The sequence below is a fragment of the Cynoglossus semilaevis genome, chromosome 19 (assembly GCF_000523025.1).
Source record: "Cynoglossus semilaevis isolate Cse_v1.0 chromosome 19, Cse_v1.0, whole genome shotgun sequence".
In the NCBI taxonomy this organism is placed as follows: domain Eukaryota; kingdom Metazoa; phylum Chordata; class Actinopteri; order Pleuronectiformes; family Cynoglossidae; genus Cynoglossus; species Cynoglossus semilaevis.
The window spans coordinates 3,496,577-3,509,746 of record NC_024325.1 but is presented as its reverse complement, the minus strand read 5'-3'; the positions used below and the strand labels follow the sequence as shown (position 1 = coordinate 3,509,746).

Here is a 13,170-nt window from a genome sequence, read left to right as displayed (position 1 = left end):
CCCTTTTAGAGCCGAAGCATCAGCGCAGTGTTCTGCCACTTTATTTCGGGAGCTTTCTGAAAGCGTGAGTACAAACCTTTTGCAGATGTTTAATTTGGTTCCGTGACGTTGCCTTTGTCCTGACAAAGCATTCTTGAGGTTCTTTGTAATTGATATTTTTTTGCTAGTAATATTTTTTATATTAACATTTGAAATTTAATTTTATTATCGGGGACGTTAAAATTGATAAAAATATTACTGAGGTTCTTTGTAATTTTTATTTTTTTGGTAGTAATATTTTTTTTATATTGAAATTTGAAATTTAATTTTATTAGTGGGGGACGTTAAAATTGATAAAAATATTATTATTATTATTATTTACATTTTTCATAAGCTAAGCTTTAGCTCTTCAAAACTGAGCATGGTATTGCTGTAATTAATTAGATTAGATTTTTTTTTTTTTTTTTTTTTTTTGCCCAAACTACTTTTCCCGAGTTTCTACAATGAATTAAATACATTTTCTTTCATATTTTAATATTGCTTATTTAGAAACATACTTTTTATAAACAAGTAATGGAGGACTTTTTTTTTTTTTTTTTTTTGCCCAAGGTAAACTGTGGTGTGCAGATTTCGAAGGATCGTATTTTGCAGCTTGACTGACATTTCTGTCAAGAGAAGATACATCTAAGGTCGCAAAATGTGTGACCCCCGAAGAAAGGACCACAAGCAGGGGACGGATGTCCCCTTGAAATGTAGACAATATTGTGACCGCAACGATGACAGAGTAATCAAGGAGTAAGTTTGTTAGTACTTCTAAGTGGCATACTGTATTTTCCGGACTATAAGTCGCACTTTTTTTTTTCATTCTGGCTGGGTTTGCGACTTACGTATTAAAATATATAATTCCGCATGTTTGTTATTTTCACATTGACAGCCACTAGAGGGCACTCTAGCCTAGTCGGTCCGGAGTCTTTTACTCCGGACCGACTTATAGTCTGGAAAACACAACACATTTTTCAATTATTGAACAAAGCTACAGTATGTATAACCTACACTTCAACCACATTTGTTTTCTTCTTCTTGGAATAGCGTCCCTTCAAGATCAGAAGGCAACATTTTTAATGATGACCACGATGACCATGGATGTCCATCTCACAGAGATAAAAGCTCTCAGTTTCTCTTTGAGCATCCCAAGCCAAGCCCTTGCCATGCAACGTTATCCACTGCTGCCTGTTCGGCTTTCTCGTATTCCTCCTCCTCCTCCTCATCTTCGTCATCCTTCTCTTCCTTTTTTTCTTCCTCCTCTTCGGCTTCTTCTTCCAGCGTGAATTCCAACACCAGTAGTGAGTGTAGGGTCAGGTGTGCCTTTAAAAAGCCCTGGTATTCCCAGTCTTGTACTGATATTTCGGAGAAACGCGGGTACTTTGAAGAAGATTGTGACACGGCCCCTTTGATAGAAATGAAGGGTTCTAAGAGAGGCTCTGCCAAAAATAAATTAGCCACACAAAGCCCCGTCCAGGAATGTCTTCCCAAAACACGGACAATTACCAGCGGTTCGAAAACCGATGGAAACGTTCGCAAATCCAAGTCAATGGAGGCTCTGGTCAGGCCAAAGGACAAGGGTGGGCACGAGGATGAGAATGAACAAGGAATGAGAGAAAGCGACGCCAGAAAAGAGTTAGTCAAGGAAAAAATGAAATTCTCCGCTTTTCTCAATGAAATCACTCGCCAGGTGCTCAGCCCTGTGAGACTCACGACTCTGGGAGTTAAAGACGCACATCCATCGTGCGGACCACCTCAGGCCTGTGGTCAATCCGAAAAGAGTGAAAAAAGGCAGAGGAGTCAGTCCGCAAGTGCAGACTCACCTGCCTCCAATCAGAACGTACGTTCCAGGAAGCAGCCTTCCGTAAATCAGCCTCCTTCAAAATCCTTTCACCAGAACCCGATGCACAATCCGGCACACTCAGCCGCTTTGAGTGTTTCTCCCAGGACAGGGAGCAGCACTGACGTAAGGTGTTTGAAAAGCCCACAGGCGCATCGGCATCAAAAACACTACAACCACCAGCATAAAGGAGAACACGCTTTCACTCCCCACTGTCATGAGTCCAGAAACTGTAACAGCCAATGTCATCATCCTCATCATCATCATCATCATCATCAGACCCATAACTCTGCTTATCACCCTGAGGACCTCCACAACACGTTTCCCAACGGCAGAGGCCACAACAAGCTCCATCCCCATGGAGACCATCCCCAGGAAGAGCACCATCTTAGACACCATCGTCATGGAGGGCATCACCATGGAGACCCTCATCATAGAGACCACGAACAGGGTGGTTATTGCTACGCAGACCATCATCGCAGGCGACATTGCAGCGAGACAGGAGACAGCAGTGGTCCAACTCCACCGTTCGGACATTGTCGCCGTCGTTGCCATAAGAACCATCGTAGCGATGATTACCACATGGATTGTGGAGATGAGCATGGTCCTGCTCTTCACCACGGCGGCAACAGTGTCGCCAATGACTCCGACTGTACAACTCGTCGTCGCGATGGCCGCTATTCAAGTACCAAGGAAGATCGCGCTTTACGTTTGCTTGGAGACCATGATTCCGAAAGTCAAATTTCAAGCGAACGTGAAGCCGATAGACCGGGTCATATTAGAGACCATCATTTGGATCATCACAGTTCCAGTGACCGGGATGGCTACCAAAGGTCAGGCTATCAACGTTGCCGTCATAACAGCTACAGCGACAGTCATCATCACCACCATCGCCATCAACACGGAAACTATGGCTGTTCAGACCATCAGCTGAACCATGACGACTGCATTAGCCGAGCGCATCGCCATTACCGTAAAAACACCATTAAATCTCCGCCACAACATCATCATCATCATCATCATCATGACCGCCGACATCAAAGTGAAGCCTATTCCCATCACCATGTCAATCACCACTACGGCAAACCTCATCCCTATCACCATGGCAACCAACCCCACAGTGAATCTCATCAGCGTCATTACGCGTCGCCATGCGTTGAGCACCGTCAAAAAGTGCATGCTCTCGGATTACAGGACAACGCCGATGCCCGTGGCCGTCGCAGTCCTTTCAGTTGTAGCTCACCTGCGCATGGGAAGTTAGAGACTGAATCAGCCATGACTACCAGGAGCCCTTCCAGTCATGATGTGGAGCAGATGAGTTTCCTGGACTCATCATCAATACATAAAGTACAGTAAAAAAAAAAAAAAAAAAAAAGTTCCATAATTTCCGGACTATGAGCCGCTACTTTTTTCGCACACTTTGAACCCTTAAACATTGATGCTAGCAATTAATTACTTTTTTGACAAGTTACTGTGTGTTATACTAGTAGTGTATGTATGATGCTAGCAATTAATTACATTTTTGACAAGTTACTGTGTGTTATACCTAGTAGTGTATGTCTGTCTGTGAATGGCTGTATGCGTCTACAGCATTGGGCGCACGCGAGAGAGAATGCTAACGAAGGTTGAGAGCAGTTTTTGAGTCCTGTCATGTTGAAGTGTGAGTTGGTTATACAGGAGCTGTTAAAACTCTGTTTATGTTCTGTTGTGGTCGGTGTGGCTGATAATAAAGACCCCAACTTCCCTGTTTCTGTTTACCTCTACTGCGGACCAGCACGAAGTGAAGGGAGTTAGCCCCGGAGCTAATGTTAGCTTCGGCTCTGGAGCAGATCACTAAGCCTCCCCTGTACGTTCCAACTACAGTCGTGGCTCCGAAGCAGGAAAAAGCTAACGTGTAACCAGCGGTGTTACAGGCACTGTTCAGAAAAGAAACATTTATTTAATTAAAAGAGAAAAAAAAAATCTTAATCTGTGTAAATATCCCATGTTACGTGGACACCTGCGACTTATAGAGAAGTGCGACCTATATATGTACAGTTGTTTTTTTCTTTTTAGATTTAGTGGGTACGGCCTATATTCGGGTGCGCTCAATAGTCCGGAAATTACGGTAATAGTAAATTGCATGCCTTTTAACACATTATGTAACAGTGTTCCACTAATTAGTTTGCTAATTGATTTGACCATTCCCATGCCGGCATGAATAATAGATTGGATTTGATTCTCATTCATTATTATGAACAAAGAACTGTAATCAAAAGTAAAACTTAATTTTTTTTTTCATATTCATTTATACTCCCTTGTCTTCTTTGTTGTTGTTTTTTTTTTTTTTGTCATTGCCCCTTTATTTTTCCAGGAAGAAACCCATGAGACGGGTAGAATCATGTAAGTATACCTGTGATACTACCATGCAGAGTCCAGGTCATACGACGTTACAGCGTCTCTCATCCAAGTGTGCTGAATCTTGTGCACATTCTGTTACCTTTCCTTTATCCATCCCGACAGGGTTTTGCAGGAGAAGAATGAACATGTCTACCAAAGTCTGCAGAAGACCGCAGTGAGGACGGGATCTTTAGGAGAAGACTTCATTAACAGCCAAAAACTTTTGGAGACAGAGCTGCAGAAGACAAAGACTGAGCTGAGCAACCTCACAATGAGGTTCATGGGGTAAAGAATACAAACTATACAGTACAGTTGTAGAACATGAAGAAGAACATGTTTCACTTCCTCTCTGGTTATCCTTCTTTCTTTTTCTTTTACAATAGCCTTCAAGCTAGCTGTTCCTCTACGCAGCACTCAAATGATCTCCTTCAGAAAAAGCTGTCCTTAGTGGTAAGTCTGCTAAAATCCTTTTAACGTTCCTGAAGTTTAGTTCTTTAAAATGTGTAAAGTTGAACTCGGTTGCTGCAAATAACACAGTTAGCTGTGATTGTTGATTATTTATGCTAGATTTCATTCCAAACACACAGAGATTTTTGACAAGACCGATCTGATGTTGTGTTGATATAGCTTCAGGGCCCTAACTGTAGTTGGAATATATTCACAGACATAGCGACCAAACACAAACAACTGTTTCCCTCATTGTTTCAAAAATTAAAAAAAAAGAGCAGGAAAGAGCAGCCAGGCAGTGGAAGACACGGTTTCCCTGTCAAAATTGACACGGGGACCACGCCGTAAAAACAGCTGTCATGGACACGTCACTGTGACATCAAGTGACACATCTGAGGAAGATAGGAACTCAGAGTTGAAAACATATCCAAGTAAAAATGTAACCTGAATCGTGTCAGTATAAGAAACTTGAATTATATCTGCGGCTGGTTTTAGACATTGGACCTGTCCACCTTTAATTGTCCACCTTTAATTGCTTGATATTTCAGCTTGGACTGAAATAGATACCGTCATTTCCGGACTATTGAGCGCACCTGAATATAAGTCGCACCCACTATGTTTTAAAAGAAAAAAAAATTGTACGTTAGCTCTTTCCTGCTTCAGGGCCCCCAACTGTAGTTGGAATATATTCACAGACAGACATACGCTACTAGTATAACACACGGTAGCCTATCAGAAAAGTTGTGGGTTGCTAGCGGTATGAACTTTGTTACCCCATCCATAAATTAGCCGCATCACGGCTAGCTATCCGAGAAACTAAACTTTTTTTGTTGTTGTTTCTTCTTTTGGATACAGACTCAAAGTATGGAAGATGAACGGGAGAGGTTGAACATACGTATTTCAGTACTTACCGAGAAGCTCGCTGATGTCAAACTCCTAAACAGTGACACAGAAATCATCAGTGTAAGTTTTTATTCTCTTTAAGAGTCTGGGTGGCATATATATGTATATATATATGTATATACATAGTATATACATAGTATATACATATGTATATATATGGGACATATATGTATATATATGTATATACTATGTATATACATATATATACATATATATGCATATATATACATATATATGTATATATATGTATATACGTATACATATATATACACATATATATTTTGTTTTTAAGAGTACACTATAAAATATTTTAATATATAGGAAATAAGGGAACACAATACAAAAGATAAATGTTTTATAGTGAGCTTTTTTTTTTCTTTGTTAAAATATCAGGTTGTACCAAATTGATTCCCAGTGATTGAGACACTACTAAGCCTAAGGAATTGCAATGTTTCACACACACACACACACACAACTGCTCTTTAATGTCAAATATATATAATATAAATCGAAAATACATTTCCTTATTTCACCTTTTGTGTTCCCTATCGCATCCTGGAACAGAAAACATTGTCCTCACACCTCAACACCAGCATCCATTTCGAGTCAGATGAACTAACCAATCAGATGGTCCATCCCGTCACGCACCCTCCAGCTCAGTTCACCGACGACCATGACTATGATAAGCCTAAGGTTGTGGGGCAGGAGCAGTCTCTGCGGTCAGTTCCGGAGGAGGAGGAATCTGACTGGTCAGAGATGGGAGAAGAGACACCACGACTGATGCTGAGCAGGACATCCAATAGAAATGCAGCATGGAGAAACCAGGAAGTAGATTTGGGTAATGTCAGTGGTTCAGCGAGTGAGGAACTGGTTGGAGGACACGCTGCCCAAAAACCTCACCTTCACTTTACATTCCATGGTGAAGTTCTACCCTCACTGCCAACCAGTACTCGCCAATCTGACCTAAAAAGCCCATCTGAGGGTTTGACCTGTGAGAGCAATTACAGAATCACATCAAGTCCAAACCTTGGTTCTTCGATCTTGATTCGATCGGCCAGTTTGGGGGAAATGCCAGTGGTAAACCAGCGACTGCAACAGGAACTAAAAAGCACGGAGGCCATGATGGACCTTTACCAGCCGGGCTCTGAGGTGATGGAGGATTTAGATGGTCACATCATTCATAATTGGAAAACAAGCAGTTGCGTACAAGCAGCTACTGCGAGTTCAATGGAGGCAAAGGGCAGCCTGGTCGGCCTGCAGTCAGCCGAGCAGATGCTGAACAGTTTAATCGCTGAAACACAGCCAAGTGAGGGGAAACGTGAGGACAGGGCTGAGGCGCTTGGTTGGACTGGAGGGATTCCAGATGAGGTTTTGAAATTGGAGTGGACAAAGCTGTAGACGCACAACAGAGAATCCCTGCATTGTGGTAGAAAAAAAATATATGTGTATTTACCTATAATATCTGGAGACAACACATGTTATTTCGCTTACTGTATTTTCCGGGCTATGAGTCTATGAGACTCTGAAGTATAAGTCACTGTAGCCAAAAAAAATGCATAATGAAGAAGTAAAAAAAACATATAGGCTATAAGTCGAAATATAGGAGTATATTTAAGTCGAACAGGCCAGATAGAGTGCCCTCTAGCGGCTGTCAGTGTGAAAATAACGAATATGTACATTTTCAGTTGTACAGAATTAGCAGATTCTGGTACACAAGCCTAGAGTGCCCTCTAGAGGCTATCAGTGTGAAAATAACAAACAGATTTTCAGTGATACAATAGTAGCAGATGCTGTATGTATATGGTATATTTACATATATTTACATATATTTACGGTATATTTATGGTATATTTACTTTATATATATAAATATACATATATATATACTGTATATATATATATATAATATGGTATATTAGTTTGAATGGCAATATAATGTGTAGCCATATATCCATATAGACGTTTATTTTCTGTTTAAATCTCTGTCTTCTATATTTAATCCATGATGAACCTATTAAACATTTTTAGAGACAGTAACAGTTGCCATGTGACGGCACTGTCTGCACGTTAAAGGTATCCAGGAAGAATTTAAGATGTCCCTCTGAATGTAACCACAATATGTCACAGCTTCAATGACTGTGTACATGTATATACAAAGAGACCTTTTTTTCACACACTCCCTCGGAATTGAAATACTGTTGAGCACCTGGTAAGATTTATTTATTAATCTGTACAAACTACTGTATGAGTTGCTTGAATTTTTGGTACTAGCATGAATAAATCATGAATAAATACACTATACTGAAAGTCCCCTCTCACGCCCCCCCATAAAACCTCCCGAACCTCCCACCCCCGGACCCCTATTTCATAAGTTTTAAGTTAATTTCAGCGATTTGCAAATAACTACTGGTGGAAGCGAAAAGTGAAAATTGAAAATTATTTGACTCTTTATTCTATCTCTATTTGACTTTTGCTGTATCAGAAGTTACCTTTGCGCATACATTGGTGCAGTGTTGTTGTCTTTTTGATTGACCTACTGTCTAGTATGTTCCTGGTCATACAAACTGAAGAGCATTCTTGATCTCTGTTAGCTCCTCCCAATTAGTAAAATGTGTGTCTTGGTTTTTGTATTTTAAATCCTCCAATAAATAGGACGAAGACATGACTCCATGTTTGCCTTTAATGTTGTGTGGTGGCTTTGTGTGTGTGTTCCTCTGGGCAGCCTATAATATTAATACAGGACAATGATATCTCCCTGTCAGATTCAATTTGGCTTGTCACCTGTGTCCCTCCGTATCGGCGATGGCCGTTGAGCTGACAATGCCCTGGATTCACAGACCAGTTTAATAGGATAGGTAGGCATTAGTGGTAAGACACTCCCGATATTCCAGTTTTAAGTTTACAGTGTGCCAAATCCACTGTGTGGCACACTGGGGGGAGAGAGTCGTCCGTGGATAGAACAGCTGTTTTCCAGCAATATCTGGGGAGAAAAAAAGGTGAATTTACATTTGTTTGTTTTTTTTCTTTTTTTCAAAATACCCACGGTATGTATTTTAAATATTAAGCAGTAGTAAGATTTATGTTAAAGGATACTGACATTCTCAGCGTATCAGTGTGTTTTAAATGATCCTATTCTGACTTTTTTTTTCCATATTCACGTTGAAGCCTTTTGTCCTATTTCGTCTCATTTAAAACTCAATTGTCTATTAGACACAGCTTCGTCTGTTTTTTTTTTTTTCTTTTTCGCTCATAACTTTCCTTCTCGTTGTTTTCCTCAGTAAGGCTGTGCTTGCAAACATGGTGGTGATGAAGATGAAGTTTCCCTTTGAGAAAAGGGTGAAACTAGCCCAGGGACTGTGGCTACTGTCCTGGTGTGCCACAATGGCTGGGGCTATGACCTTCAGCCTAGGATGCTTCCTTAAAACGGAACTCCACAGGAGAGCAGAGGTACTTCTTAAATTCCACCTGTATTGGAAATTTAACAATAAATAAATAAATGGTTATTGGTTTTTTTTTTTATTTAAATCAGGAATTATGATGTCAAACATAGTGTACATTAATGACATCTCTCTGCAAACAGAGATTGTAGCAAAGTGCTAATTCCCAACTGCAGTTTTACTGGGCTTTTACAGTATAAACAAGTACAGCATAGCACAGCCAAACTATATTATTATTATTATTATTATTATTATTATTATTATTATTATTATTATTATTATTATTATTATTATTATTATTATTATTATTATTATTATTATTATTATTATTATTATTATTATTATTATTAGTAGTAGTAGTAGTAGTAGTAGTATTATATTATTATTATTATTATTATTATTAACTAAAGGTTTTCAGACACATAGTTCCAGATTTGTGTTTTATTGTAGGGGAGGCCTCTTGTGCCCAAAGTGTCAGACAGTTAATGTAATATGGTTAATAATATGAAACTATATAATAACTTAATCTAGTTATTTAATTTGAGTTGTGTATCTGGTCAAATGTGCAGGTATTTAAATTCTGTCATCAAGATGATTTTCTGAACTGTATTTAACGGTTTAAATACAGTTATGCCTGAGTTGAGAAAAACACATGGTGACATGAGGTTGAGCATTAGATGAGTTTAAGTAAGTCACTTATGGCAGGACATCAGCCACGTATGTAGACCAAAAGGGCAATAGCCGACGCTAGTGTCCTGTTGGATGTGTATATGAGAGCATCATCTGCATACAAGTTAACACGTGTCAGATTAGCATTTTAATGGCATGCAAAAATGTTGCACGTTTAATATCCCACATCATAATAGTACATTTTAATATATTTAATATATATTAAAATAATATATATTAAAAAAATATATATTAATATTTATTAAAATATATATTTTAATATATATTAAAATATAAATATATATACAGTATATATTTTATATATATTGTATATATATAAAAAATATTGATGTTGGCGTTGTAGTATTAAACTACTGACATGGTCATTTTGGGACATGCAACATGAGGCTCAGTTTCGTTGTATCCCCGTGTTACAATGACAATAAACACCCTAAAATAAATTAAATTATAAAATAAAAATAGATATATAGATAGTTTCCTTTGGGAAATTACAACTCATATATATAATGATAATATGCCTTTGTGTGTGTGTGCGTTTGAGTGCTCCTGTACTGCATGGCTTGTGCCAACTTTTCCTCATACTCATATGGGGAGGGTTTAGGAATATATAACAAATAAATAATCATAAAAACAAAAGTCATAAGCCCATTGGTGCTTGAAAGTAGTCCATAGATTAATATGAGTAAAATGACTAGGTTCTTTCAAAACAGTTTGTACTGCATACCCTCTGTACATTGCGTTATCAGAGTTACAATACAAAAAGTAAAAGTCACCTTGAAAGATCCCGCTACCAACAGTTCAATATAACCCAGTGCATAAAAGACAAACTGCAAATCAGCCAACATTAAAAGGAAACCAATGAGAACTGATACAAAGAAGTACAACTTGAACTCATCTATCAACTAAGAAAACAACCGATGGTGTTTTTCTTTAAGCTCCTGCAAAGCAATAAAGACAGGGACGAATTACAGTAATACTTTACACAGGAATTACAAACTAAATGCTTACAAGCTATGGGCGCTGTACTGATTTAATGTGACTTCTTTCCAGCTAATGGACAACTCAAACATACACATTGTTCCCAACACCTTCATGATTGTTGGTCTGGTCTCTATGGGAACCAACTTCTTTGCTTCGAAGATCTCTCAGGATGCTCTCGACGCTGCGCGGTTTCCTCGCTGGAAGAACTTTTTGAAACCCTACTATGCCGTGTCTTGTTTTTTCACCACCCTCATGCTGCTTGCTGTTATCATGAGCTACGTAATGAAGGGCAGCCTGGAGTCGTCCCTGAAGATTGGCTTAAAAAATGGCATCCGGTTCTACAAGGACACAGACACACCAGGACGCTGCTTCCAGAAACAGAACATCGATCGGTTGCAGATGGAGTTTCAGTGTTGTGGAAACAATGACTTAAGGGACTGGTTCGACGTGCAGTGGATCAGCAACCGTTACCTTGATTTCAGCTCTAAGGAAGTGAAAGAGTAAGTTGGAGGACTCTACTTCCTCATTAAAGCATGCACTTTATACCTGTAACCTGTTGTGTCCTTTATTTCCGCAGCTACATAAAGAGCAATGTGGATGGCCGTTACTTGGTCCACGGTGTCCCATTTAGTTGCTGTAACCCCAGCTCTCCACGACCATGCATTCAGCATCAGATCACCAACAATTCCGCTCATTATAACTATGACTACCAGACAGAGGAGCTCAACATCTATGTCCGAGGCTGCAGAGAGGCCCTGGTCAACTATTACATGGGTCTGATGAACACCATCGGAACTGGAGTGCTGTCTGTCTTTGCCATCCAGGTACTGTATACTCTTCTCATACTGGAAAGTTAAATGGTGCAGAAGGGGTTTAAAACTTGTGCCACAAAAAATGAACCTTTTTTGACTGATTACATTCCTGGGTGTTACAATCGCTCTGAAATATAAGTCGCACCAGCCAAAAAATGCTGAAAAAAAAAAAAGGCTGACATGTGCGACTCACATAGAGTAGCAGATACCGGTACAGAAGCCTAGAGTGCCCTCTAGCGGCTGTCAGTGTGGAAATAAGGAACATGTACATTTTCAGCGGTACAGGAGTAGCAGATACTGGTACACAAGCCTAGAGTGCCCTCTAGCGGCTGTCATTGTGAAAATAACAACATGTGAAATAAGTCGCAATCCCAGCCAAAGGATGAAAAGCGATGCGACTTATAGTCCAGAAAATATGGTATATTAACGTTAAAAATGTAATCACAGTACGTATTTTAACGGACGTGGCGCTTTGGCCCAGAGGCAATGTCTCTGTCATTGAACCCCAGGGTTCACCTGCTGGACAATATTGAATTCCGGTTAAGGCGGTTGGTACCTTTCAGTGGACTCAGCACCTGCAGGAAGGTTCAGGGGGGTTGCTACGGTGCAGTGTGATTTGGGTGGTGGTCATGGAGACTACGCGACCCAGAAACCGATAAGCGGATGAGAATGGATGGATGGATGGATTTTAACAGAGAAATTCAATTTGCAGAATTGAAACACTATTGAGAACCTGACAACGTATATTTTTATCTGTACAAACCACTGTATGAGTTGCTGCCACCTAGTGACTGGAGGCTTGTTATCATTCAAGCATTACAGCAGTGGTACACTTATTTCCAGCGTGCCATATTCCATTGGAAGCCCCTCACAACCTCCTCAACCCCCGGCACCTCAGTGGGGCCTGCGACACTATTTGAGAAGTACTGCTATTGAGTAACTGCACTAACAACTCAGCTAACAACAAAATTTTAATATTTCTCACATCTTCCATCAATGATTAAACATCATTTTTCTCACAAAGTAAAATAAATTGTTGAGCCATGACCCCCCCCCTACTTGTTTTCCAACCAAAACAAAACCTGTTACTCAGTAATGTGGTAATTGAGTGTTAACTGTAGAATTAAATGAATCCCTGATCAGAAATTTTTTTTTTTCAAGATGCTAACGTTCTCTTTTCCCCCCCAGACTTCTGTGCTGGTGAGTTTGAGGTTCCTGCAGACAGCAATGGAGGCAGTTATTGGGAACGAAAATATAGAAATCGAGACAGAAGGTTACCTGCTTGAGAAAGGCGTTAAAGACACCATCATGGAGTATATTGACCCTATCCTGAAGTTCTTCCTTCTCACAAACCAGGTTGAGGAAGGAACAGAGGAAACAAAGCCTCCAGCTACTTCCTAGATCACATGTGTACATATACTTGTAAAAAGGACAATCATAATTGACAATTTTCAATCTTCGAGAAACAACCCTTTCCAGATTTTTTGTGAATAAATAAAGTGGTATCTTGGCTCTAACGTCATAAACTCAACAATAATATTTATAATTTGCTTAAATAATCTCTTTCTCTACTGTTTTACTGTTTTTACTATATTTCAATTCTCATCAGTCATAAGTTATTCCTTGTGTGTTCGTTATGTAAACAAAGTCTGTTTTCCGTT

General features: G+C 39.5%; 3 protein-coding genes across 3 annotated transcripts; all 3 read left to right on the top strand.

The window, feature by feature from the left end:
- Positions 1 to 418: 418 nt before the first annotated feature.
- On the top strand, positions 419 to 4,335 carry LOC112488662 (LIM domain-containing protein A-like). The gene is made up of 3 exons (XM_025065960.1): positions 419 to 774; positions 1,069 to 3,208; positions 4,215 to 4,335. Exons 1-3 carry the CDS (start codon positions 677 to 679, stop codon positions 4,245 to 4,247), a joined length of 2,271 nt encoding a protein of 756 aa, XP_024921728.1. The 5' UTR covers positions 419 to 676; the 3' UTR covers positions 4,248 to 4,335.
- On the top strand, positions 4,321 to 7,330 carry LOC103394894 (uncharacterized). The gene is made up of 4 exons (XM_017041614.2): positions 4,321 to 4,525; positions 4,624 to 4,690; positions 5,543 to 5,650; positions 6,155 to 7,330. The coding sequence occupies exons 1-4, from the start codon at positions 4,512 to 4,514 to the stop codon at positions 6,986 to 6,988; spliced, it is 1,023 nt and encodes a 340-aa protein (XP_016897103.1). The 5' UTR covers positions 4,321 to 4,511; the 3' UTR covers positions 6,989 to 7,330.
- Positions 7,331 to 8,872: 1,542 nt separating this feature from the next.
- rom1a (retinal outer segment membrane protein 1a) lies at positions 8,873 to 13,129 on the top strand. Its single transcript, XM_008332353.3, has 4 exons — positions 8,873 to 9,036; positions 10,767 to 11,197; positions 11,275 to 11,521; positions 12,698 to 13,129. The coding sequence occupies exons 1-4, from the start codon at positions 8,887 to 8,889 to the stop codon at positions 12,908 to 12,910; spliced, it is 1,041 nt and encodes a 346-aa protein (XP_008330575.1). The 5' UTR covers positions 8,873 to 8,886; the 3' UTR covers positions 12,911 to 13,129.
- Positions 13,130 to 13,170: the final 41 nt, after the last annotated feature.